General features: G+C 37.4%; 1 protein-coding gene and 3 non-coding genes across 4 annotated transcripts; all 4 read left to right on the plus strand.

Moving 5' to 3' along the window:
• Positions 1–270: 270 nt before the first annotated feature.
• parm1 (prostate androgen-regulated mucin-like protein 1) lies at positions 271–11,367 on the plus strand. Its single transcript, XM_071466632.1, has 4 exons — positions 271–452; positions 2,684–3,427; positions 7,302–7,380; positions 9,529–11,367. Exons 1-4 carry the CDS (start codon positions 419–421, stop codon positions 9,605–9,607), a joined length of 936 nt encoding a protein of 311 aa, XP_071322733.1. The 5' UTR covers positions 271–418; the 3' UTR covers positions 9,608–11,367.
• A 10,774-nt stretch (positions 11,368–22,141) lies between these two features.
• Positions 22,142–22,213, plus strand: trnap-agg (transfer RNA proline (anticodon AGG)). The gene has a single exon. It is a non-coding gene; the product is annotated as a tRNA-Pro (tRNA).
• A 413-nt stretch (positions 22,214–22,626) lies between these two features.
• trnap-agg (transfer RNA proline (anticodon AGG)) lies at positions 22,627–22,698 on the plus strand. Its single transcript has one exon. It is a non-coding gene; the product is annotated as a tRNA-Pro (tRNA).
• A 326-nt stretch (positions 22,699–23,024) lies between these two features.
• trnap-cgg (transfer RNA proline (anticodon CGG)) lies at positions 23,025–23,096 on the plus strand. Its single transcript has one exon. It is a non-coding gene; the product is annotated as a tRNA-Pro (tRNA).
• The last annotated feature ends 886 nt before the right edge of the window (positions 23,097–23,982 follow it).

The following is a 23,982-nucleotide window of genomic DNA, read 5'->3' on the forward strand; positions in this document are numbered from 1 at the left end:
TTATAAAATCATATAAGTACCAGCAGAAATTATTAAAAATAAATAAAATATTAGTGCACAGCACAGTAAGCTCACTGGTAATTCTAAGTACAACAGAAATGATGTTAACATCTGTTAAAAATAATCTACCATGTGACCTGTTATTCATTCTTCTTGTGGTCTTCAGTTTTTAAGTCTTCATTTTTTAGGTTTTGCTATGAAGCAGCCGCCCTGTGAGGTTTTGAACATTACTCAGTCATCATGTAGCCTCGCCCCCAGGCTCTTACAATCAGTCACCTACAGTCACAGGAAGCCACACACACACACTCTCTCACACACACACACAGACACACACGCTACAGCTGTCCACAGGGAGCACAGAGCACCGAGCCGCAGCTACACAAGTGTTTGTAGAGATAAATACAGTAAAAGGAATACAATGATGAGGGTCTGCCTGACAGGTCTGATAACATGTAAGTAAACTGTGATATCAATGCGTGCTGCTTCATTTCCTGCTTAGACCTCTGTATCTCTGTTTGTGTGCAATTATTTCCTTTAGTGTAAATGTTGTGACCAAGAATATGCTGAGGATCAGGTCTCAGTATCAATACATGTAATTCAGCAGCTAGATTTCAATAGTCCGTTGTGAAATTTTGTCTCCTGGAGGTGGCGGGTACGCTCATCGACATTAAAAAGTTAACAAGCCACCTCAACTACCATCTAAATTCAGATTAAAATGCAGGCTCCGCTGCAGAAATGTCCTTCTCACTAACTGATGGATTATTGTTGAGGGTTTCTCCAAATTTCATTGAAGTTTCTGTTTGTGTGAGATAATTTCCTGTTCAGCAAAGTCATTCTCAACATTTTCACAATTCAAGTTACAGGATCTTTAAAGACAGAATTTTCCAACTGTTTTAAAGACGGTGTCACAATTTTCAATAAAAAAAAAATCAAAGGCTGGCTGTCGCTGATGGATGTTAAGGTCACACAGCAGAATGCTTCTTTAATATTTGATTTGGTGCAGAGCCCTAAAATCTAATTAGTTTGTTTTTTTAACAAGTGAGAAAGTGTATGAGAAATTCCTACCGGCTGCTCTTTTTCACTTTGACTCTGTGAAACCTGTGGGTCGTGACACGAGTCTTACATAACTGTATAAGGCATTCTTCATTAAATTATCTCTGAAATGAGAATGAATTAATGACACTTTTTATCAAAGGATGAAAAAAAAAAACACTTTTTATTCTTTTCCAGTGTAGCTGTGCAGTGACTCTCCGTAAAAAGACCCAGTTTAAAACACTGTGACCTGAGCACTGTGAATACACTGAAACCTTGAATGCATCATACCAGATCACTGCTCTAATTTCCTGTTCACTGAAACAATGACGACAAAATGTTGCCTCTTACATGTTCCTGTTTCACAGCATGTAAATCTCTTGTCATTGTTAGATACAAGGTTTTTGAGCCTTATGTTTGTTCTGAGAGTGATCAGAGCAAGTGATTGATCAAAATGAGAGCGATCGAAAAAATGGTGAAGCTTTGTTTAAAGTTTCAGCTACTAAAATACCATAATATACTGTGTCTATCATTAAGGACTATCTCGATTCATTTTTTAAAAGTCAGCAGTGTCAGTCAGTATCGAGTCAAAAATACATTTAAAATTGTGATATGAAGCCTGATTCAAGCTCTTAATGTGTTTAAGTCTTGCGCAAAAAATTAGCATTGTTTTTACTTATGGTTTTGTTCATGTTTATATGTTTGTTTACATGTATACATAACTATGCTGTATGCAGTGCTTCACAGGGTGGAAAGACTGTGGATACCTGAACATTGTACACTCGTGATTGATAAACGTGGGCATTAATATTTGGAATATCCTCTGCTATTCTAGAAAGGCTACAGGTCGTTATCCTAGCCTGGCTTGTTTTGAGCAGTGGAGCTATTTTAACTTATCTGCTTGCTTATTCTGCCCATTTGTTTTTCTGCCTGATACTGTGATGACTGTTGTATTTTATTCTTGAATCACTTAGCCGCAAAAGCTGAATCTTACTGGACAATAACTGTGCCTGCAGAATTGATTGGTTTTAGTTAGGTGGTTGTGGCTGATTTTCACAGCACTCCCACATAACACATTAAAATTACATCATGTCCAAAATAACCAAAATGCATACTCTAGAGTTCAGATGTCAATTTTTGTTGCTCTAATTTATTATTTCTCAATAAAAACAAAATGAAATGTACCATCTAGTTCCTGTTTGAAGCATCAAAAACAATCGATCTCACGTTTCTCATGATACTATTCATAACATTATTTCATTAGACTTTCCCTTCCTGCTGAAACCACCCATTTTTTAAACTCCATCCCCCGGTTTGAAACGCAGGCGTTCTGTTATCAATTTGTAGTTTCCAAGCCGAGGTTTTCACTCACACTAAATAAACTGACTGTTATGTTAAAATCAGCCAACTGCCCCTTCAAGATGAGGAGAAAAAAAATCATTAAATTAAAGAAATGACATAAGAGAAGATAGAGATCAAATATGTAGAGGTGAATAATTATTCCACTGCTCTCCTGAGAGGCTGTGGGAAAAGGAGCTGATCAGAGCATCAAGAATGACTACTGTATGCTCTCATGTGTTGAAACACTTGGTGGGAATGCACTTTAAATCAACTTTGACAATCAGTAAACATCGTTTGTCTTGAATTGCAGGTCTACTGTTGAGCCGTGCAGTAACGGCAGACCCAGACAACCAAACGTCAACCATCACTTCATTACAAACAGAAACTTCCTCTGAGTCTTCTTCATCTTCTTCCTCATCTCCATCACCTCCATCTACCACAAATCTTCAATCAACAGCTGTTGCCACAGAGACAAGAAGCACTGCAGCAAACAACAGCACCACCCAAATTCCCGCCACCAGCACCAACATCAGCACCACCACTAATAACTCACTTAGCACCTCCACCAGCACCACTGCTGTTACCTCACTTAACACCAACATCAACACAAACATCAGCACCACCACTAATGACTCACTTAGCACCTCCACCAGCACCACTGCTGTTACCTCACTTAACACCAACATCAACACAAACATCAGCACCACCACTCATGCCTCACTTAGTACCTCCATCAGCACCTCCACCAGCACCAACATCAGCACCACCCCTCATGCCTCACTTAGCACCTCCATCAGCACTTCCACCAGCACCCACTTCAGCACCACTGCTGATCCCTCATCTAGCAACTCCACCATCACCCCTACCAACAGCATCACTAATACCTCGCTTAGCACCTCCACCAGTATCTCCACCAGCAACTTCCCCAGCACCACCACCAACACGGTCACCAGTACTTCACCTACCACCAGCACCACCGCCAGCACCACTACCAGCCCAACCCAAACCACCACACTGGATCAAGAGGGACACAAGTCCGAAGCTCTGAGCTCAGGTACAAAGCGTCAAATTTCTTGTTTGTTTTATTTTTTTTATTAGTTAAGATTTGCACAATGTAAAATCTGTTATATGACAAGTTTATTCACAAACTAATTTAGGACTCATTAAAGATTTATTTTACACTCAAAACACAATAAGAACATAAAAATTATAACTTAACACTTAATTGGAGCTGAGGTGTCATATATTTTCTAAGTATCACTCGTACATTAAATGCATATTAAAGCTCAGACCACATGATGGTGTTACATTAAAATTACAAGCCTCTGAAGACCATAAATTTCTTCACCAAACATCATGACAATCTAATAATAATCGTTGAGATAATTCAAAAACAACAAAAATGTCAACCAGGGCACATTTTATGCTGGACAACAATCCTGCAATTTTTTTAAATTTTTTTTTTTTTAATTTCTGACTAAACCCACTGTGCAAATGCAGTGATCTCATTGAAACGAGTGAACCTAGAGCTAATGACTGAACATAGATTTACAGTTTATCACTGAACTTAAATTTACAATCCAACACAAACTGTTTGTCACTAATGACCTCTGATGTGTGGCTACTCATAACCTCTTTATAAAAGCACAGTTAGAATATATTGCCAGGAAATGCTTGTTTTCTCACAAAACCTTCTACCTTTTATGCTTTTATTGTATCTGCCCTACTTAACAAGACACGGTCCCAGACAACTCCAGGTATTAGGTGTTGTTCAGAAACTGAGTTTGAACTCTGTCTCTTGTGTGCAGGAACCATAAATACTTTGTTCCCCGTCACTATTAACTGTTAGATCTGATATTACTTTTATGGCAGTGGTTTATGAACTCGACTGTCTCCGGTCCTGTTAAACGTCTTAACAACTATGCATGGAAATGTTCACCAAAGGAACTAAATTCGAATTTTTTACTGTAGCTATACACTTAGCAGACAATCAGGAGGTCAGGAACTACATTTAGACCCTGGCTGCACATTTGAAATACAGTAGAAATGATTCCTTTTGTAAGAGGTTTTGTTAATTTCTTGCAACCCTTAATTTTTAGCCATGCTCATGGTGTTGCACTGGGGATGGCAACGTTGGTTGGTTCACCACTTTGGTCCAGACCAAAATATCTCCACACAAGTTGGACTGCCTTAAACTTTTGTACCTTCATGGTTCCCATCAGTGTCAGCTTTGAGTTTAGTGCTATAATTAGCTAAAACACTAAAGTACAATGGTGGACACTGTAAACACTGTATCTACTAAACATCAGAATGTTATTGCCATTGTGTTTGAGCATGTTAGCTTGTTGACATTAGCATTTAGCTTTAAGCCCCACAGTGCCATATACAGCCTCACAGATCAGCTGGCATGGTTGTAGATTTTTAGTCTTGCTTATACAGAAATGGCTCCTCACATCTTTTGTCACATTTTGAGACATTTTCAAGGTGAAAATCTGGCACTCCTGGTGGCCGGACTCATTCCTGATCTACAATAAAAAACTCATCAAAACTCACCCAAATAAAATGACCCATGGCCTCCAAAATATTGAAAACTTCTAATATTTGGATCCTGGTGCAGATTTGCAAGTGTAACTTTTCATTTCTTTTTAACTGCTTAGTACAATTAAGTCAGCAGCTGTTACTGTATCATCTATAACAGGGGCGAATTATCAGTCTCAATCTATTCAGTGTGTAGCACAACCTCTATTTTACACATAACCCAAGTGAGTTCAAAGATCAGACAGCTCGTTCCATGATGAGTTCAAGGTTGATAATCAGCAGCAAACAGGCAACAATAAACAGGTCATTTGTTTGAGTTAAGGTCCCACATTTTGTCGAAGCATCCAGTAGAGTGCACAGATCCTTAAAACACCCTTCCAACTTCCTGCTGAAACTGAAATAAGGAATCTGTTGCAAAAGTTTGGGTTATTTGATGTGGGGTTGTGTGAGGTAGTTATGGAAACTATCACTTTAATTTTGACCCCAAAGGGAGCCTTTTTTTTCAAGGGGATGGTTATCGATTGGATTCTAAGAGTGATGTGGAGTGTGTAACCTATCTCAATACGCAACCAACCAAACAGACCATCAACAGTGTATTGTTAAGTTTCTCACAAAGAGATTACTAATTAATGCTAAAGCTCAAAGGTCAGTTTGGTCTGCTGTCGAGGAAGTTATCGTGAGGCCATGGTACATTACGGAATAGTGGCCATCGAGTCTAACCTGAAACAAAGTTAAATATTTACTAGGAGAACAAGATTAAAGTCGGTCACACAGAGAAGTATAATCAGCCTGTACACGTACTGTAAGGGTCAGAGTGTCAGGGAACTGTGAGATGAATTTAGATGTTTAGATGACACGACTTGTGTCCTCATTAAAAACCCATCCTTTACCTCATTAACACTTTTAGACACTGTAACACTAAAAGAACGATCTAGTGAAGTTTTGTGCATGTTTCAGTTTTTTACTGATTTTGGGTCTCACTATATTTTGCCACTGCATGGCAAGTTTTATGTCTCAAAGTCATTCTGAAAGCACTGAAAGAAACTTAGTGGGATTGTCACTTTGACAATATGTTGGTTGGTTGCTCCACCACCACTCCATACTGAAACCTCTCAACAACTATTGGATGGATTGCCATCGAATTTGACACAGACATTAACACTGCCCTAAGAATGAATTGCATTCACATTGGTTATTCATTTTCCATTTCAGGTCATTATCAGGTCAAAATTTCAATTAAATGCTTAATAGTGTTAGTTAGCAAAAGGGTGGAAATCACAAATCACTTTAGTGATGCAAATGATTTTGTTCACTTCAGTTCAAATATTTATTATGTAGTTTCTTCACTTTTTTTAATCACAGCTCAAATAAACATTAACACATCACAGGTCATACAGCCACAACATTCAGAGCTGATTCTAACTTACTTCAGTTCAGTACTGCGCTCAGACTGTTGCTATTCTGAGCTGTCACATTCAGCTGGGTACGAAACCAGGCCAGACAAGCAGCTCTGTAAGGTTAACAGTTCAGCAGCCTGTCTACAACAGAGTTCAGTTTATGATCGTTTCTCATGGCTCATATACAGCATGATTGTCCACATTGGGTCCAATTCTGGCGCACATACAGAATATGTTCCAGCTGTCAGTCAACACCACAGGATAAAAGCTGGAATCTATCCAGATGGAATTATATAGGCCAGACTCAGGCTGTGCAGCAGGCATGCCCAGAAGTTAGATTTTGCTATCTGGGAAAAATCATGAGTAGAGAGGATCCAGACACTTATGTCAACTGACTCTTCTAAATTAGGTATATTTTGAGAACAAAATAAAACTTAAATAGTCACGTTAAATGAATGTAATGAAAACAGAGGGAGGAAAATGAGTTCCCTGGACAAACAATGAAAATAATTGATTGAAAGGTACTCACATTCACAGCCAATTCACTTAACTGTCTGGCTGCTGATTGGTCGACTGAATGTGTTGCTGCTCTCTTCCACTAACTGAACACAGTCATTCAGGACTGGTGACTCTGTTCAAGAGAGAAGCTGAGGTCAGTTTAAAAAGTCACAGGATTTGTTGTTATATGATTTTATGAAAAAAAAAAAAAAGTATTCTTAAAAGTCATCAAATCTAATAAGTGGTTTTCAAAAAGTTATCCTTGTTAATGAGATACACAAGCTGCAGATGTATGGTTTAAGTTATAAAACATTATGTATAAGAAACAAAAGACAGTGAAGAAAGAATGAAATTTAGTAAGAAACTTTGGAGGGAAATGGTTAGAAACACCTTGGACAGATCCTACTCTGTCCTATGATGAAATATATTTTTAACCCATCATCAATATTTTCATATTTAATGTATCTTTCTTTTTTTCCCTGTCACTTTCTCCAGGAGGTGTTGCAGCCATCATTATTCTGTTCATTGTGATTGTCACCGTAGTGTTAGGTGGGCTGTACTACTACAGGATCCGGTGAGTGCAGACCTCAAACAAATCTCTTACAAATTACATCAACATGCAACTGTTACTGTGCTGAAGCTCAAGTCCTGACATTCTGTTAAAAACATAGTGTCATAGGCCTTACATGTGTATCGAATTAACCACAAAAGAGCAATTACAAATGACTCCCTGCTAAACCTTACTGAGTACAGTCAGTACCCATGAGGTGTAGCATATAGCATATAGTTTAGGTCTTTTTTTGACTGGTAAAGTTCATAGGACTGACAAATTTAAACAGAATTTTTACTGAAAAGTGCTATAAAAAATGAACTAGATACTAGATTTTTTCCAATAACAAAATATGACTTTTAACACCACAGAACCTTTGTTTTTGCATGAGGAAGCACTGGGGAGTTTTGTCCTGGTTGATACAGAGATGCTTAGTAAAGTTATTTCCAAATTAAAACCAACAGTCTGTGTTTTAGTTCCCATTCCCACATCCTTTTTTAAAAACTTTTTACAGCTGTTTTAATTATTATTTACATAACATTCTAAATGTGTCCTCCCTACTGCTCTTAAGACTGCCATAGTTAAACTCCTGCTGAAGAGAAACAATTTAGATGCCTCCATACTTGATAACAATAGAGTAGTTTCCACTCTACCATTTTTAAGTACAATTTTAGGGAAATTTGTTTTTAACCAGTCTAATGATTTAATGGACACTCAAGTTTTCAGACCAATCACAGTACAGAGAAAGCACTAGACCTCAGGTCCAATATGGATATGAAAAAACCATCTGTAGTAATTAGCACTGCTCGACCTAAGTGCAGCCTTTGATACAGTCGACCGCTCCATTTTTTTTAGACAGTCTTGGCCTCTCTGGTTCTGCTTTTAACTGGTCATAAATTAATGTTCATCTAAAAGTCATAAAATGAATTGTGGTTTTCCTCAAGGTTCAATTTTAGGTCCAGCACTTTTTAACCTTTACATGCTTCCACTTAGAGATGTCATCAGCATATCTTGGATATCAAGTTATGGAATTTTCTACAGCTCAATCAGGATGACACAGAGGTCTTAGTCATTGGTACTGAAGGTCAGAGAGAGCAACTCAATGTGAAATTGTAATCAAGTGAAAAACCAAGTCATTTTTGACTTGGATCTCACCTTTGAGCCTCACATTAGGAACATAACTAAGACTGCATTTTATCATCTGAAAAACATTGCAGCTGTTTCTCTCTCAAGCCAGCACAGAGACACTACTGCACACTTTTATTACTAGCTGTATTGACTATTGTAATGCTCTGCTTTCTGGTCTCCGAAAGAAAAGTATATCTCAACTACAACTGCTCCAAAACTCAGCTGCACGAGTGTTGACTAAGAACAGAAAGAGAGGCCACATCATACCAATTCTAAAGTGTCTAACTTACTGCTTCAGAATTGATTTTACTGGTTTATGAAGCTCTTAATGGTCTTCGTCCTACTTATTCATCAAGGCCCATATTCACAAACCATTTTATCTTACCACTAAGAGTACGCGTAAGTCTATCTATGTCTCAATCGGCTTACAGACGCCTGGGAGAGCTCCAAGTTGTCAGCATTGCAAAGTTGCATTTTCCCTGTTGCCAAGCAGCGCAGCGCTGTGAAGTGACCGCAGCCCTTTTATTATTCTTTGTGATTTGGTCCTAGTGAGTTAGGAGTCCTCTCCACTCCTTCGAACTTCTCCCAGACTTAGGTGCCACTTTTAGTGCCAAGTGGCTTTGAGAATTACTCTTAGTCAAAAAAAGTAGGAGTCCGAAAGTTAGGACTGACACGCCTGTTATTTTTTGGAGTTTCTCCCAAATTGGCAAGTTAGGAGCTACTTTTAGCCTTAAGATGCTTTGTGAATTTTCTATGACCCCTCAGGTCTTCTGGTTGTGGCTTTTAATTGAATTTTATTCATTTATCTTTCCATTTATTTATATGTAAATGGGGGTGACTGTGTGTGTGAGTTTGGTGTGAGAGACATAGAGAGCATGAAGGGGGGGAGTGCTTTTTATCGCTTCTATTTTGCAAAGCACTTTATGCTACATTGTATGTATGAAAGGCCTTTACAAATAAAGTTTTATTAATTTCCTTCTTTCTTTCTCTTTTCTCTACTTTGTGATCTCACACTCTATTTGTCCTCGTTGCTGCACTATTCAGACGCAGGTTCTACGGTCCTCTACTGGACGGTGACTTCAACACTTATGAAAACTTCAGCAACCCCATGTACGACCCTTGAATCTTAACTTTTGACCTCCAAAGTCCTCGGACTTCAGAAGGAGCCATTCTGTGTGTTTTTATGTTTGTGTGTAACAAGTTCAGGACAATCACATTTTATTACTGTGATATGTGGCTTGATGTCTCGATAACACTCCATTGCGAAACAAATGTGACGTTTCTCTTGATCTTTGTTCAAGTAGCCTTGATTTTAATTCCCAAGTAAACATGAGAGGAAACATTTTTACTCAGGGAGCTTTTTGAAGAGCTCTGGCTGCATAGACACAGCACATGGTCATATGACCATAACTGAAGTTTCACAGATTAAATCACAGACAAAATAAATGTCTTTATCAGAGATATTGTGATTCTTAAAGGGTATTTGCACAAAAAAAAAGTTTTGCATCTAATATGTGCATAAGGAATTGGATTACTGTATGTGACCTCAACCAGGATGTTGTGTATAGATGAGGAAGACCTGACGCTGACCTGGGACTGCATTTCTTAATGTAATTTTCATTTCTTCAGTATTTAATACAGTATGAATTGTTTGTATTTAGGTAAAGAAAAATGTGAAAGTTTTATTGCTTAAGTCTGATTTTTTACTGCAACAGGGTTGTATTGTTTTGTATTGTGCATTTAAGTGATAAAAGTATAATGTGAGTCACTGTGATGGTCATACAGAGGAAAGTCAGAGAGAAACTTAAAGGTTAATGGTAGCCTTGCTAATGGTGTAGCTTTAGGGATGAATATGTCAGTCTGTTGGTCAGCTGGTCCACAACTTTGGTCCAGACTGAAATATGCTGACAAATAGTGGATGGATTCCCATGAAAATTCACACAGACATTCATGCTTCCCAGAGGTTTAATTAATCCTTATGATTCAGATGATCCCCTGACTTTTCCTTTAGCGCTACCACTTCAACCAGTTCAACCACTGGATGTATTGTCATGTAATTTGGTGAAGCAATTAATGTTCCTGATCTTTTCCTTGTACTTTTGTGACTGTAATAATTTCAATAACTTTGGAGATCCTCTGTCTTTTGCCATCATCATCAAAACTTTGGTTTATGACCTAACATGTGCAAACTAATGAAGTTTTCATCATCTACTGCTGTACTTTGTGCTGGGTTCCAACAAATGTTAGCATGTTGACACACTAAACTAAGAAGGTTAACATAGTTGACATTATACCATCTTAATAGCAGAATGTTAGCATTGTCAGTCTGAGTATGTTAACATGGTCAAATTAGCATTTAGCTAAGCACAGCTATGCCTAAGTACAGCCACATGCGGCTACTAGCTGTATATTCATATTTCTCTTGCTCAAAGCTTCTTAGCCTTGTGTTTGGTCCTAAACTAAAGTGTTACCAACGTTTGTACAGCTGCACTGTTTATTAAAAAATCTAGAAATAAAAATCAAAAGTTACTAATTATTCAGCTGTAAATGTAATGTACTTGTTGCTTTCATTACCCAGTTCCATCAAAGGTGCGCTAAATCGTCCACATCCACACATGGCATCTTTTTTATCCATCACATCTACAAATAGAACCAGAGATATTGCAGTTCAACAAACAGGCAGTCCTACAATTAGGGGGGGTTTACTGACCATCACACAACTAGCTTAGCCTTGGTGACTGCACAAAGTTCATCCAGAAGTCCTGTATTAATCCTGTAAATGTCCCAGATTGTATAAAATGAGATGTCCATGTGTTTTCTAATTATAAAGCAGGTCTATGTTCTATATTAATACTGTGAAAGTATCAAAGCCTCAGTCCAAGACTTGTTTGGAGTGTTTACCTGAAATCTGCTATATTTTTATTCAATCAATCAGAAAACAGTCAGCCAATCAGAAGAGAGGCTTAGATCTTCTCCTCTGATTGGGTCACCAACTTGTTGTTACTAGAGCTCCAGAGAGAAGCCTGAGAGAGGAGATGTAAAACTACTGAAATGGTTTTTGGTTCTTAAAACCACAAATATATCTTCTTAAGGGTATCAACACTTCAAATAGAAAACTGTGGGTCCTTCAAGAGAAACTCAGAAATATCTGGAGTTGCATTGGTAAAGGCGAACAGCTACCCTGCACCTTAACCATATCACAGACCGGTCTGTTACTGTTACTGGTGTTACTGGGATTAATATCTGTAAAGTAATTACTGAAGTCATAATTGTAATCCCTTACACTACCCATTGTTGAAAAAATAATCACATTACTTTTAGTTTTACATCGTTACTTGTACGACACTGCTGACAGTGGTGGTCACCACAAACCTCAGAATTTCTCTGAATTTTTCTTAGATTACGAAGATATGAGATGTAATGAATACTATTTGTTTTCAATATATTTTGCTTTGAATCAAAGTCACAATGAAACAAATGGTAGCAGTTTTGTGTTAGACACTTATAAAGCAAAAACACCAAATTCTCTGGTTTCAGCTTTTCAATTATGAAACTTTGGTGTTTTTCTTTTTTTATATCATTGTCAGTCGAATAACTTTGACTCTTTTCTCTTGTTTTCTTTCATTTCATAGACTAAATGATTATTGAAAAAAATAATTAACTGGTAAATCAATAACGAAAGTCTCATTGGCTTTAGACAAAAAGTGGTGGACTGACAGCACATATATCAACCAGCATCGCCCCCCATATATCCTGCTAGCAAAGTTTAACAATTCAATTATTTATATATATCCATTTAGAGCTCCCTCTGTTCTTGTCACTATAGACTATAAAAGTATGCAACAAACATTTTACAGAACAACCGTATGACAACTTCAAAAAGGACAGACACATTTGAAACCAATGAAAATATATGACAACACTTTTATACACAAATGATACATGTATAAAACACACATAGATTCTGGGGTTTAGCACATGTCTTCATCTCTGCTCCTCAATGGGCTGCAAAGTGTTTATTAGTGGAGGCTTTAATAACAGTCCTGTCATCGCTGACCTCCTAGACTAACTGCTTCCATTCTTCCTCTTTCTCAAATCCTTCCCCATGAAGTCCTCTTCTCCTGCCCACGCTCTCCTCCTCTCTTTCTACTTTACCCCCATTCCAGCTCACCCATGTAATTTTTCTAACTCCCCCATCTTCGCTCTTTATCTCCACAGAGATTCTAAAAATGTCAACTCCCAATTTCTGATTTAGGAAATGTATTAAGACCAAATACACTATTTATCTTTTGGCCTGAACGTTCTTAGTTGTATGTCACTAATATACTGTGCTTTACAGTGTGTAGAAAAAGTCTGAAGACACAAGTTGTGTCCTAACCGGTGTTAACACTCACTCTCTATTTTATTATGAATTAATGAGTTTACATCTTGTTTTATTCTCTTAACATCCAAATAAAATTGCAACTTGCAGTCAGATGCTTGAATTAATTAAAAGTATAAATACTATAATAATAATAATAATAATCCACTACAAGGAAATGTCTGCATTCAAAAATGTTACTTATGGGTAAATAGAAGTATCATCAGCAAAATATATTTACATGTACATCTCACAAGCACTCACTAAGCAGAATGGCCCTCATCATCTTACATTATTCCTATATGTGGAATAATGTGTAAACAGCATTTTAATGTTTTAGCTGGTTGAGGTACAGCTGAAATTAATATAGATTTTTGTAGTTTATACATCTTAAAAATAGTTTGAATTTCAAATTGTATTTAAATCCAAATAATTTAAATTTAAAAAATTAAAACTATTTAAAACAAACCAACTTATCTAAATTGGGGCAGGTTTTTTTATATGACTGACAGGTAGCTGAAGCATTTACCTTAACAAGCAAGATGGCTGCCACTGATGTGAAGAGGCCAGGCTCTGAACAGAATTTTATTTCATTGTAACATGTTTTATCCTTGCGATAAACCATTTAAATGTTTATCTGTGACATGTTTAACATAGCGGCTTTAGTAGATACAATCATGCCGTCAATAATGTTATGCATCTATATAAAAAGTGAGCTAACATTAGCCACCATGAGCTACCGGTCACACAGGACATTACTCAAACATGATATGAATTTCATAATGGTGCTTGTGATTTCAACATACATGAATGTTCATGTATGTATGGACATGAAACATGTTCATGTTGTATATCAAAACTGTTCTGTAAATCAGTTGTTTAATTTGCACCACTGGTACACGACCTCTGTATTTGTCGTCATTACTGGGCAGCAGAAGTAATAATAGAGGGAGCCGATTCTTCTGCTACACTGTTATTATCAGGCCCTAAATACACTAAGCAGTATGTGTGTGTGTGTGTGTGTGTGTGTGTGGGTGTGTGTGTGTGCTTCTTTATAATTACAATGCAGGGTGGGATTTTTTTTTAACCTTAGAATCATCTGGGCATCTTTTAAGATCACTACCTGAATATAAAATGATGTAACAAACAAAAACAGTCCTTAAAATGAGCCTGAGTCTGTCACTGTTACTGTTTCTGATAGATATAGCTATTAAAGGTACGTACTCTTCAGTATGTGACAATACAGTACAATTACATGAAGAGTCCTGATGGGATAACAGAAAAAGTAGCAGGAAAGAAAGAGAAGAGAAGGAGTAAGTAGTCCGTGTGAAATTTGGTGAATAGTCAAGTGGTTTTCCTTTAGGTCATTCGCTGCCCTCATTATACAGATATGGTGTCACACAAGGAGAAACAGGAAGAAGCCTCTTCCTCTCTTACTCATCACTTGCTCAAAGCTCACAACCACAACATGCAGTATAAACACAACAACAGAGCTGAGGATGCTCAGCCTTTGAGACTACGCCTTCTCTTTAAAACAAAGTCTGTGTTTTTACAAGATTAAAATATAAAATTTTGTTACGTATTTAATCAATGTACTTTAATCATAGACTATATATAAAAATGCACGTAGACTCCAGGTGAAGCCAGTGCTGAAGTGCCTTAAACCTGCATCCATCTAATGACCATCAGGGGACGACTCCACTGGTTGTAAAAAGAAGTCTGATTGTATTGAAGTCTATGAGAAAATGACTCTACTTCTGACTTGATTTATTACCTCAGTAAACATTTTCCTAATGAGTTTATGGTCTCAATTGCTAGTTTCAGATCTTCTTCAATACAACATGATGTTCATTTTTTTCAATTATGGTCCCATTTAGAGGAAAATAGTAATAAAGAAAGGTATGCAGACTGTATCACACACGGCCACCTGCCTGTCAAGATAGAGTACAGAGCAGGTCAGCTCCACCTTCTTGTCCAAATATGGTTTCTTCTGGTGGCGACTGCATAATTACAAATTTGAGGCTTCAAAACGGCAGTTCACAAACCAATGGATGACATCACAGTAAGTTACTGCTTGACTATAATCTATGTTAAGAAGGTCATGTTCCCCGTCATCTTGGTTTAACATGTCAACATGCTATCATTTGCCATTAGGAGCTGAACCTGATAGTAATGTCATTAATTGTGTGGGTTTTTAGTTATAAACCAAGGTATTATAAATAATACTGTGAATCACCAAAGGAAGTAGTATTCATCATCAGTAGAACATGAATATCTGAACAAAGGTTTGCCAAAATTTCATGGCGATGCATCTGCACAAAACAAAACAAACAAAAAACTGTCCTGCTGAGTTCTTTTAGTCTGGAGCAAGTGGTGAACAGACAGACTGACAAACAAACTGACATTGCTATCTTAAGATCCATGCTACGACTGTTCTTCAAAAAATATTATTACAACGGAGATTTTGAAAATAAATGATAGAAATTGACATTACCTGAAAAGTTTATTAGTTATAATTGGAAACCTGAACCATAAAGGCAGCATTTGTGAAAGACGATACATTTTATGTATATATACACTTATATACACTGTTGTCTGACACCGTTAAAACCACCCACACACTAACACACACACACACACACACACACACACACACAGAGGTCTACTAACAGAACGGAAACCATAGTCTGAATTGCAGTTTCATGTCAGTGGAAAACAGGTTGCTGACTCTTCTGCCCACTGAAGCTTCACTCCCTCTGGTTTCCTCTTGTTTTGACATGTTTTCACTCTTGGGCTGAAAGGAAATTTAAAAACATTTTCATATGACTTTTCATGGCCTGGTTGATAAACTCCAAAGTGTACATTGGTGAAGTTGGGAAAGGAGAGAAAAGCTGTATGAATTTTTGTGGTTGTTTTTATCACATGAAGCGTGAACATTTTTTTTTTTAATAAGTAAACCACTGAAACCTCATTCCTGTTCAATTATCCAGACTGAAACATGCATTGGGGGATTTTTTTATATGAACTTAAACATTTCTGGGTTAGCATTGATGTGATCTGCTCACATTTTTGAAGTAAAACTCAATATGAGAAACACTTGCACACCTGCACACGCTCTGCTGCCAGTGACTTGATAAACCCAGAGGACCTGGATGAAACTACAGAAACAGCCTTAGATGTATTAATCATCTCTGTTTCAGTCTTTTAGTGTTGGTACACCTGGTTCCTCTTTACTAAAACACTTCCCTGCGTGTGACAGACATCCTCATGCTCTTTGAGACTTTTCCTCTTGCCACATTAATAATGTTGCAGCTGTTTGTCACTGAGCAACAGAAACATATCATGATGCCGTCAAACTCACTCATACCCACTCTTCACTAAAGCTGTGACACATACTGGTCACTGAACCATAGCATGGTTTCAAAGAGAACCAAACACTGTGATCTCTTACAGTTTCATGTTTACCGGTGGGATCTGTGAGGTGAGGGGTTTTTTTATGCAGTAGACATAGAACAACAACAAAAAATCTACAATATGCAAACAGCAAAGCAACATTAAATGGTAGCTTACTAACAAAACACAGAGACAAAGCAATACTATGTGACCTAAATGAGGATGCAATAAGACAAGATAACAAGGAAACATTATCCAGGGTGTGATGTGGTTAATATGTAATTACAGTGTGAGCAGTGTTGTGATTGTCAGTCAGTCTACCTCTTTGACCTAGAATGAAACATCTCAATAACTATTGAAATCTGAGTTTGCATCTAGCGCCACCATGAGTTTGAAAGTGGTGCTGTGGTTCAGAGTGAGGTATGTTGACAACTGTTTGGTGGCCATGACATTTGCTAGAGGCTTTAATGTTCCTTAGAGCATGAATCCTAATGTCTTTGGTGATTCAGACTTTTTAAGTTTCCACTGTAGAGTGACACTCCATGTCTGCCTACTTGATGTACTAGCACAGGATTTTGTCCAGACATGGCTCACAGACAAAGTATTATAGCGCCACCATGTTGTAAACATTCTACATTGTGTGCTAATTAGCAAATGTTAGCATGCAAACATACTAAATAAAGATGGTGAACATACAGTCAAAAATATACCTGCTAAACCTAAGCTTGTTAGCATTGTAACTGTTAGCATGTTAGCATGCTGACATTAGCATTTAGCTCAAAGCACCGCTGTGCCAGCCACATGGGGCTGCTAGCCTGGCTGTAGACTAGCTTTGCTCCTTTCTTTCTCTCTTTTTTGACATCAAGTCAGTTTGGTTTGACACAGGTTTAGGGAAGGTAGTTATGACTAAAATTCTGGTCCAGAACAGTCTGGTTAGTTGGCAGTGTTTTCATATTAATATGAAGATATTTTCTCCTTTGTTTTATTGTGTTTCCACTTAACAAGGATTACTGTCTTAGCATTTATTCAGTGAATAAGTGTCAGTTTGCAAGGCATAGTTAGGGCTCCTGTTGATAGGCCACCTATTATTCATATTTGTGGCAATGTTGTCAACCAGTGATAATTAATTTGCAATATCCTGCCTGCACTGTTGAATGAGTGTGTGCAGAAACAGTCATCTGTAGTGTTACAAGTGGATTGTGAACAAACTCTCTTGTTTCCATTTGAACCAGTTCATGCTGAGTTGAATGTGTGAATTACTCACTGCATGAGTTGCATATTAGTACTTCCGCTCATAAAAGTGATATTTTGATCATTTTGATGTTGGCAGTGTGAGGTGTTTCTGTTTATCTGTCCACCCACTGAAGCAGTAGTTACTGTGAAGTTGAGGTTGCACAAGATTTTTATTACCAGTAGATGTCACTAATCACAATGGTTTCTAAACATACAAGATGCAACACACAAACATCTTACAGTTGAGTCTTCCTGTAAAGAATATATTGTCTATAAACATACTATACTGCAGAGACAAAGTCCCTTACTGATTCAGAAAAGCTAAAAATGTTTCTGACTTCTCTTTAAAGGAGCATTTCAGACATTTGATGTATTTCACAGATCTTGAGGAGATAATCCTCCAAAATTCACCTGATGTTTGTTGCTTTTCCTTAACTACAAATAACCCTAATTATGCCTTCTGTTTGTCTGTCAGGTTATTTGCTTTTGCAGTATATTTGAGAACACTCTAGACATGTAACTTTCTCAAGACACAAAACCATGGAGAATAAAAAGAGGAACATATGCATGTTTAAACTAAATAATTATGATATAAAAAACTGCTTTCCTTTAAATACAAAGTTATGTTATCAAAAAACTGTGACGATTGTAAGCAGGTTTTGGGTGTGATGGATCTTTTGGGAAGAGATTTAAAATTTGTCCTTACAGTTATTTGTGTTGATTCAGCATGTCAGTTCTTTAAAGGTATGACTCCTCACAAGAGACCCAAGACATGATTTTGTGTTCAAAGTGTTCAAGGACAAACTTTGTTTTTAAGTGTAGATTCTGAATTACAGTAGGCAAATTCATATACTGAACAGTTAAAACTGGGCCATCTCTGGTCTCACTATATTAGAAATAGAGTTTTAGAAATGTAGAAATTAGAAGTTGATAATATCATCCTCTTATCACCTGAAGATCTATGCTGTTGCAGTAGTGTTTATGATCTTGTGGTGAGTTCTTTTCAGAGGGTGGATATCATTTTCTGGCTTGTTCTGATGAATGTTGGAATATATGAAAATATTAAAAGTAATCAAAGTAATCTGCTGAGCTGTCAGTTTTTGACAGCTCAGCAGATTACGTTGGGCATAAACATAGTCAGACCACTAATTAGACTTAATGAAACCACTCCATTAGGCCACATTTTACTTGCACTTTTCATATTTCACATAATTTTTGGTTTTTCATCTGCCAGTCCTAACAACAGGGTGAATGCTGACAGACGATTCAAAAACAAATAATAAATAAATCAGTGTGCCCTGACAAAGGGCATGCACAATGCCAGAGACCTGGAAATGGTTCACCTAAATGGAATGTAGCCATCATTAACATGATTAATCACTCCAGTGCTTTTCCTGCCATGACAATGGTCTAATTCACCTGGCCCATTTTTTCACTAAGCCTATATCATAGATAAACAGGACTGTGTCTCGTAATTGTATAACTGGATGAGTCTCGAGTGTGACTCAGTGTTTTGTATGAAGAAATCACCTTTGTAACAGCCACACACCAACACATTCTGAGCAGTCACTGTGAGTATCAGTGGCCAGCTGATCTCAGTGCTGTGTGGGAGAACTGATCTGATGCTAGTGCAGACAGAAGTTTAAGGCAAAATAACAGTGGGAACACTGCCTTGTTCCTGAAACACATAAGGTCAATAAAGTGTTTGCATTCTTTAGTATATTTGTTCAGAACCAGTATTACCTCGATGTCCTCATGTAATTTGTGATTTAAAAAAATGTCTGTATTACAAATCATTTATTGAAAAAAGTAATTTGATGTTTTTGTTTGGTTGTTGAAAGACATCCTTTCATTTGTGAGAGTGACAAAACACATTTCACAATCATATTACCCCAGTGCAGAACAGGATACTGTTCAGTCAACCTTTTCTTTTACAAATGATGTTTATATGCTTTACTACAACTTAGCAAATACGTTTTGAAAGACATGTAACGATGTCTGGATGGTTTGAACCTACAGGATCTTGCAAAATCTTTGCACTGAATTTCTGTTCAAAACCTTCACTAACATTATATTGTTTTTACTAGAATATCCACTCATGGAAGCAAAGCATGGTTAATGTATTTATAGTTATATCTAGGCAAATGAAAGCATTTGGTGAAGGTTCAGGGAAGATGCTGGTGTTGGAAAAATCTTGATAAAGGCATTAGTGATTTGAAGCACAAGGTGTGTTTATTATTGAATACTTTAAAACTCAGAATAATGAATTTCCCAAACTTGAACCAAAGTAGTCTTAGTAGTAGCCTAAACCTAACCAATCAGTCACAGGAAGCAGCAGGAACCCTGTGCTTTATTTGCAGACTCACTCATGCCGACCACTTCACTACAACTTCTGTTTTACAAGAACATCACATTCCCTGAGCTAGAAAAGTCCACAATGATCCATGGAGCAATTATAATTTGATCCAGTTTCCCACAGTATACTTAATCACATCAGCTTGATGACATTTCCATTGATGTCCAACAATGAACAACTCAAATCTCGATGCTGTTGCAATCCTGTCTGCCTGTGCCATGACTGAGCTGGCCATGAGTCATCATTTTTCAATCATACCGTCATTACTAATAGAAATATACACTCCCACTGCCTTTCAAAGTTGTGTTAGTTCACATACACTTACATGTTTGTCATTGATGTTGGTGCTGTCGAAGAACCATATTTATCAAAGTGCCTTGATATAAATATTATAAATATAAATATATCATAAATAAATATACATATAAGCATCATTTATCAAGACTCCTATACACACTGTAGTTTTATCTATAAAAATGCATCATCTTTTGTATTGTTATTTTTTTATGCTATGATAAAAATAGTAACATATATAACATATATAACATATATGTATATTTCCCTCTTAAAGTAAAGTAGGAGTGCAATGAAGTATTACACAGAAATACTTTACAAGTGAGTTACAAGTACCAAGTTTATGACCCTTTTGCAATGCCACGATTGGCAATGGCTTCAATTAAGACCGTAAATAAACAGGATGTGTGAGAGCTTGCTAGTCCTAAATTGCCCTGTATGAGAGGCTCGTTTGTGTATTTTGGTATGAATGTCAAACAGGGTTTGAGAGATCCTCAGTTCAAATCACGGACGTGTTTAGAATTATACAGAAACTGTCATTAGCAACATGATACAGTCAGAAGAAACATCTGTAAATATGTCACAGCAGACCTACCAGATGAAGTAGTGGGATGTGTTTTTTGGATGTTACAATCTAGCATGTTCAGAACGGTCACAAATTAAAGGTCAGACTAACATAAACTCTCTTAGTAAAGCATTGAGCCACCAGAACAGCTTCAGTGTGTCTTGGTATTGCTTCTACAAGTCTCTGAGCTCTACTGGAGGGATGGAGCAGCATACCTCTTGATTGATTCTTTTTGTTTTTGTTTGTTTGTTTTTTTTTACTTTCATGGCAATTAACATCAGCCCTGTGAAAAAGACATCAGTGGCTCGTTAGTCTAGGGGTATGGTTCTTTCTTTGGGTCTCAGAGGTCCCAGGTTCAAATCCCGGATGAGCCTGTTATTGCCTTCATGGCTGTGAACAAAACCCTCAGAGGAAGTGTATAGTAAAATGACAGGAAGTAATGATGTGTTTCTCTCTGGTAGAGTCTTGTTTACAAGAGTAAAGTAATGGTACATCCCAAAAATGCCCCCCACCATGAAAATGTGTATATATATGTCAGGGCAGGTGAGCTATTTGGACATGTCTCCTCCCAAGGCAATAGGATCTATGTTTGTCTGGCTCTTACTGTGAAATTTGTGTCTCCTCTAACCATTCATTAAGTTCCGTATCTCTTTAGGTATCCCATAGTTATGTAAATGTTAAAATGAAACAACTGAGATGTTTTGCAGCAGAAATGTTTCTTTAGTCAAAAATGTAACGACTTATAGATGATAAGCAACAACAACTAGGATTTTTCTTTCAGCTTTCAAATTCAACTGGTTTATTTAGATTCTCATTTTGGGTGCAAGTGTTTGTGAGTTCAAATGCCAAACAAGTCTGATGTTTAAAATGATACGAAAATGATCAATAGCAAAGACAGCAGAAATGTCTGTAAAGACATGACAGTAGACCTACCAGATGAACTAGTGGGTTGTGTTACTTGGATGTTATAAACTAGCATGTACAGAAGGGTCACATATTAAAGGAAAAACTAACATAACCTCACATAGTAAAGTGTTGGGCCCCCACATGCTGCCAGAACACCTTCAATGTGTCTCGCTGTGTCTCTGGAAGTCTGCTAGACGGATGGAGCACAATGCTTCTTGTCAATTCTTTATTTTTGACTTTAATACTGGATAGTTTTATCTCTTTGGGTACCAAACAGTTATTCAAATGCAACAATCAGAATCAAAGATTTAGAGGAATATGTCTGTTTAGTGAAACTCCTAGACATCTGAAACAGGACAAGGAGCCACAACAAGTCTCTGCTAAGCTTTGTTCTATAAAATGTTTTTTTAAGTCAACTACAAGTACCAAGTATGACTGTGTTGCAGTGCCACCACTGATGGTTTAATGACTATTAATGACAATGAACATGAGCGTTCCAAATAAACTGGGTGTGTGAGATCATTCTTGTCATAAATAGGTTCCAGTTTGTGGCTCGTTGGTCTAGGGGTATGATTCTTGCTTAGGGTGCGAGAGGTCCCGGGTTCAAATCCCGGACGAGCCCGTTGCATGAGCAAGAGGAGAAACGGCTGTTAGAAAAATCCTAAAATTCACCTGTTACCACTACAAATATGGCAGAGAAGATGCACTCTGTGACCTCTCTGGTCATGTTTCCTCCTAAGGCAATGTAATCTAATGTATTGTGTTTCTCTGACTTGTTCAGGATATAATGCGTCTCCTTTAACTGTTCATTAAGGACTGATTGTGTGTCTCTTTATGCCTCACGTTGTTATTTAAATGAAGCAATGTGTTTGAAGCGCAAATGTGTCTCAAGTGAAAAAGCTAACAACTCACAGACATCTGAAAGATGAAAATGAACCACACCTACACTCTGTTTCTTTGTGAAGGGTTTTGGTCGTATTTTAGGGTTGAGCTCAGAATTTCAGATTTTTATTGAGATACAGCTAAGTTTGCTGTGGCTCGTTGGTCTAGGGGTATGATTCTCGCTTAGGGTGCGAGAGGTCCCGGGTTCAAATCCCGGACGAGCCCGTTCTTAGGACTAGAACAGTAGAGTAACATTGTTACAAGTATGTCTTTTTACATCCCTCTTAACAAAATAAAGTATAAAACATATTACTTTGACTTGGTCACAAATTAGAGAAAAAACTAACATAAACTGTTTGAATAAGGTAAACAAAAACAGTGGCGCACAACTCCAAATCCTTAGCAGGGTACTGTATCAGGTCTCTGCTGGACACCATTGTAGAAGGGGTTTGTTATACAAAATGGATATTTAAGTAAAGTAAAATCAGGTCATTAGTTGCAGTGCCATGAGCCCTGTAAAGTTTTAAAGAGATTTTTGTTCGCATCCCTGCGGCTCGTTGGTCTAGGGGTATGATTCTCGCTTCGGGTGTGAGAGGTCCCGGGTTCAAATCCCGGACGAGCCCCTTCCTCGGAATGAAAGGCTACTTCCTCCAAAGCCTAAAAAGGCACCTCCTATGAAACAATATCTGTAACATGTCTGAAGAGATTAGCTGTTTGGTCATGTACAGAATGTTATGAGTCTCATTAAGGGCCAATGTCTGTCTCACATAGTTATCTAAACATTTTAATGAAGCTATCTGAGATGTTTGGAGCAGAAATGTGTCTCTGGTGAAAATGATAACAACTCATACACGGTAAGCAATAACAACTACACTCGGCAGTGTTAATGTAACACTGAAAGAGTCCATTTTAAACGCTCAGTATGTAACTTCTGCCGCTAGGGGTCCCTCAATTTCATGAGCCATTAAAACGCTTTGTCTAGAGAGACGGCTGACTAGAGACAATTTCCCAGCCCACTTTTTTGCCCCTGTCTGCCCCCTCATCTCAGGATGTGTTGGCAATAGTTGGCAATGAGTGTTCCCAACCATTTTCAGTAAAGTCTGCACATACATTTTTTTTTAATTTAAAGATAATTCAATTAAAATAATGGATATAACTATCTGGCATTGTGATGTGGGATATTTGCAATGGAACTAGAAGTTATTCTGGTTTATTAAGGTTTTCATTGTTCTCCTCTAACCATTCAAGATGTCTACAAGCATGTCAGAGGAGATGTACTCAATGAGCTTTTTCATCATGTCCGTCCTAACACAATCCAAAACAAGATTCTACAGAAAAGAAGTCTCCTCTAACAGCTCATTTATTCTTTCATTGAGGTCTGGTTGTGTATCTCCTCACATAGTTATTTCAATGAAACAATCTGAGATGTTTGGAGCAGAAATATTCATAGACATCTGAAAGTGATGACCAGACTCTGCTATTTTGTGATGGGTTGTGTTTTATAAAATT

Source organism: Trachinotus anak, unplaced genomic scaffold (genome assembly GCF_046630095.1).
Source record: "Trachinotus anak isolate AG129_WGS33_773 ecotype Australia unplaced genomic scaffold, CSIRO_AGI_Tana_v1 ptg000028l, whole genome shotgun sequence".
Classification (NCBI taxonomy): Eukaryota; Metazoa; Chordata; class Actinopteri; order Carangiformes; family Carangidae; genus Trachinotus; species Trachinotus anak.

What these genes read in the sequence shown, in the direction of transcription:
- parm1 (XM_071466632.1), top strand. Translation starts at nt 419, where the DNA reads ATGATGAGGGTCTGCCTGACAGGTCTGATAACAT. An exon ending in GTCCGAAGCTCTGAGCTCAG is followed by an intron (nt 3,428 to 7,301) that starts GTACAAAGCGTC and finishes CACTTTCTCCAG; the next exon opens with GAGGTGTTGCAGCCATCATT. An exon ending in CTGTACTACTACAGGATCCG is followed by an intron (nt 7,381 to 9,528) that starts GTGAGTGCAGAC and finishes TGCACTATTCAG; the next exon opens with ACGCAGGTTCTACGGTCCTC.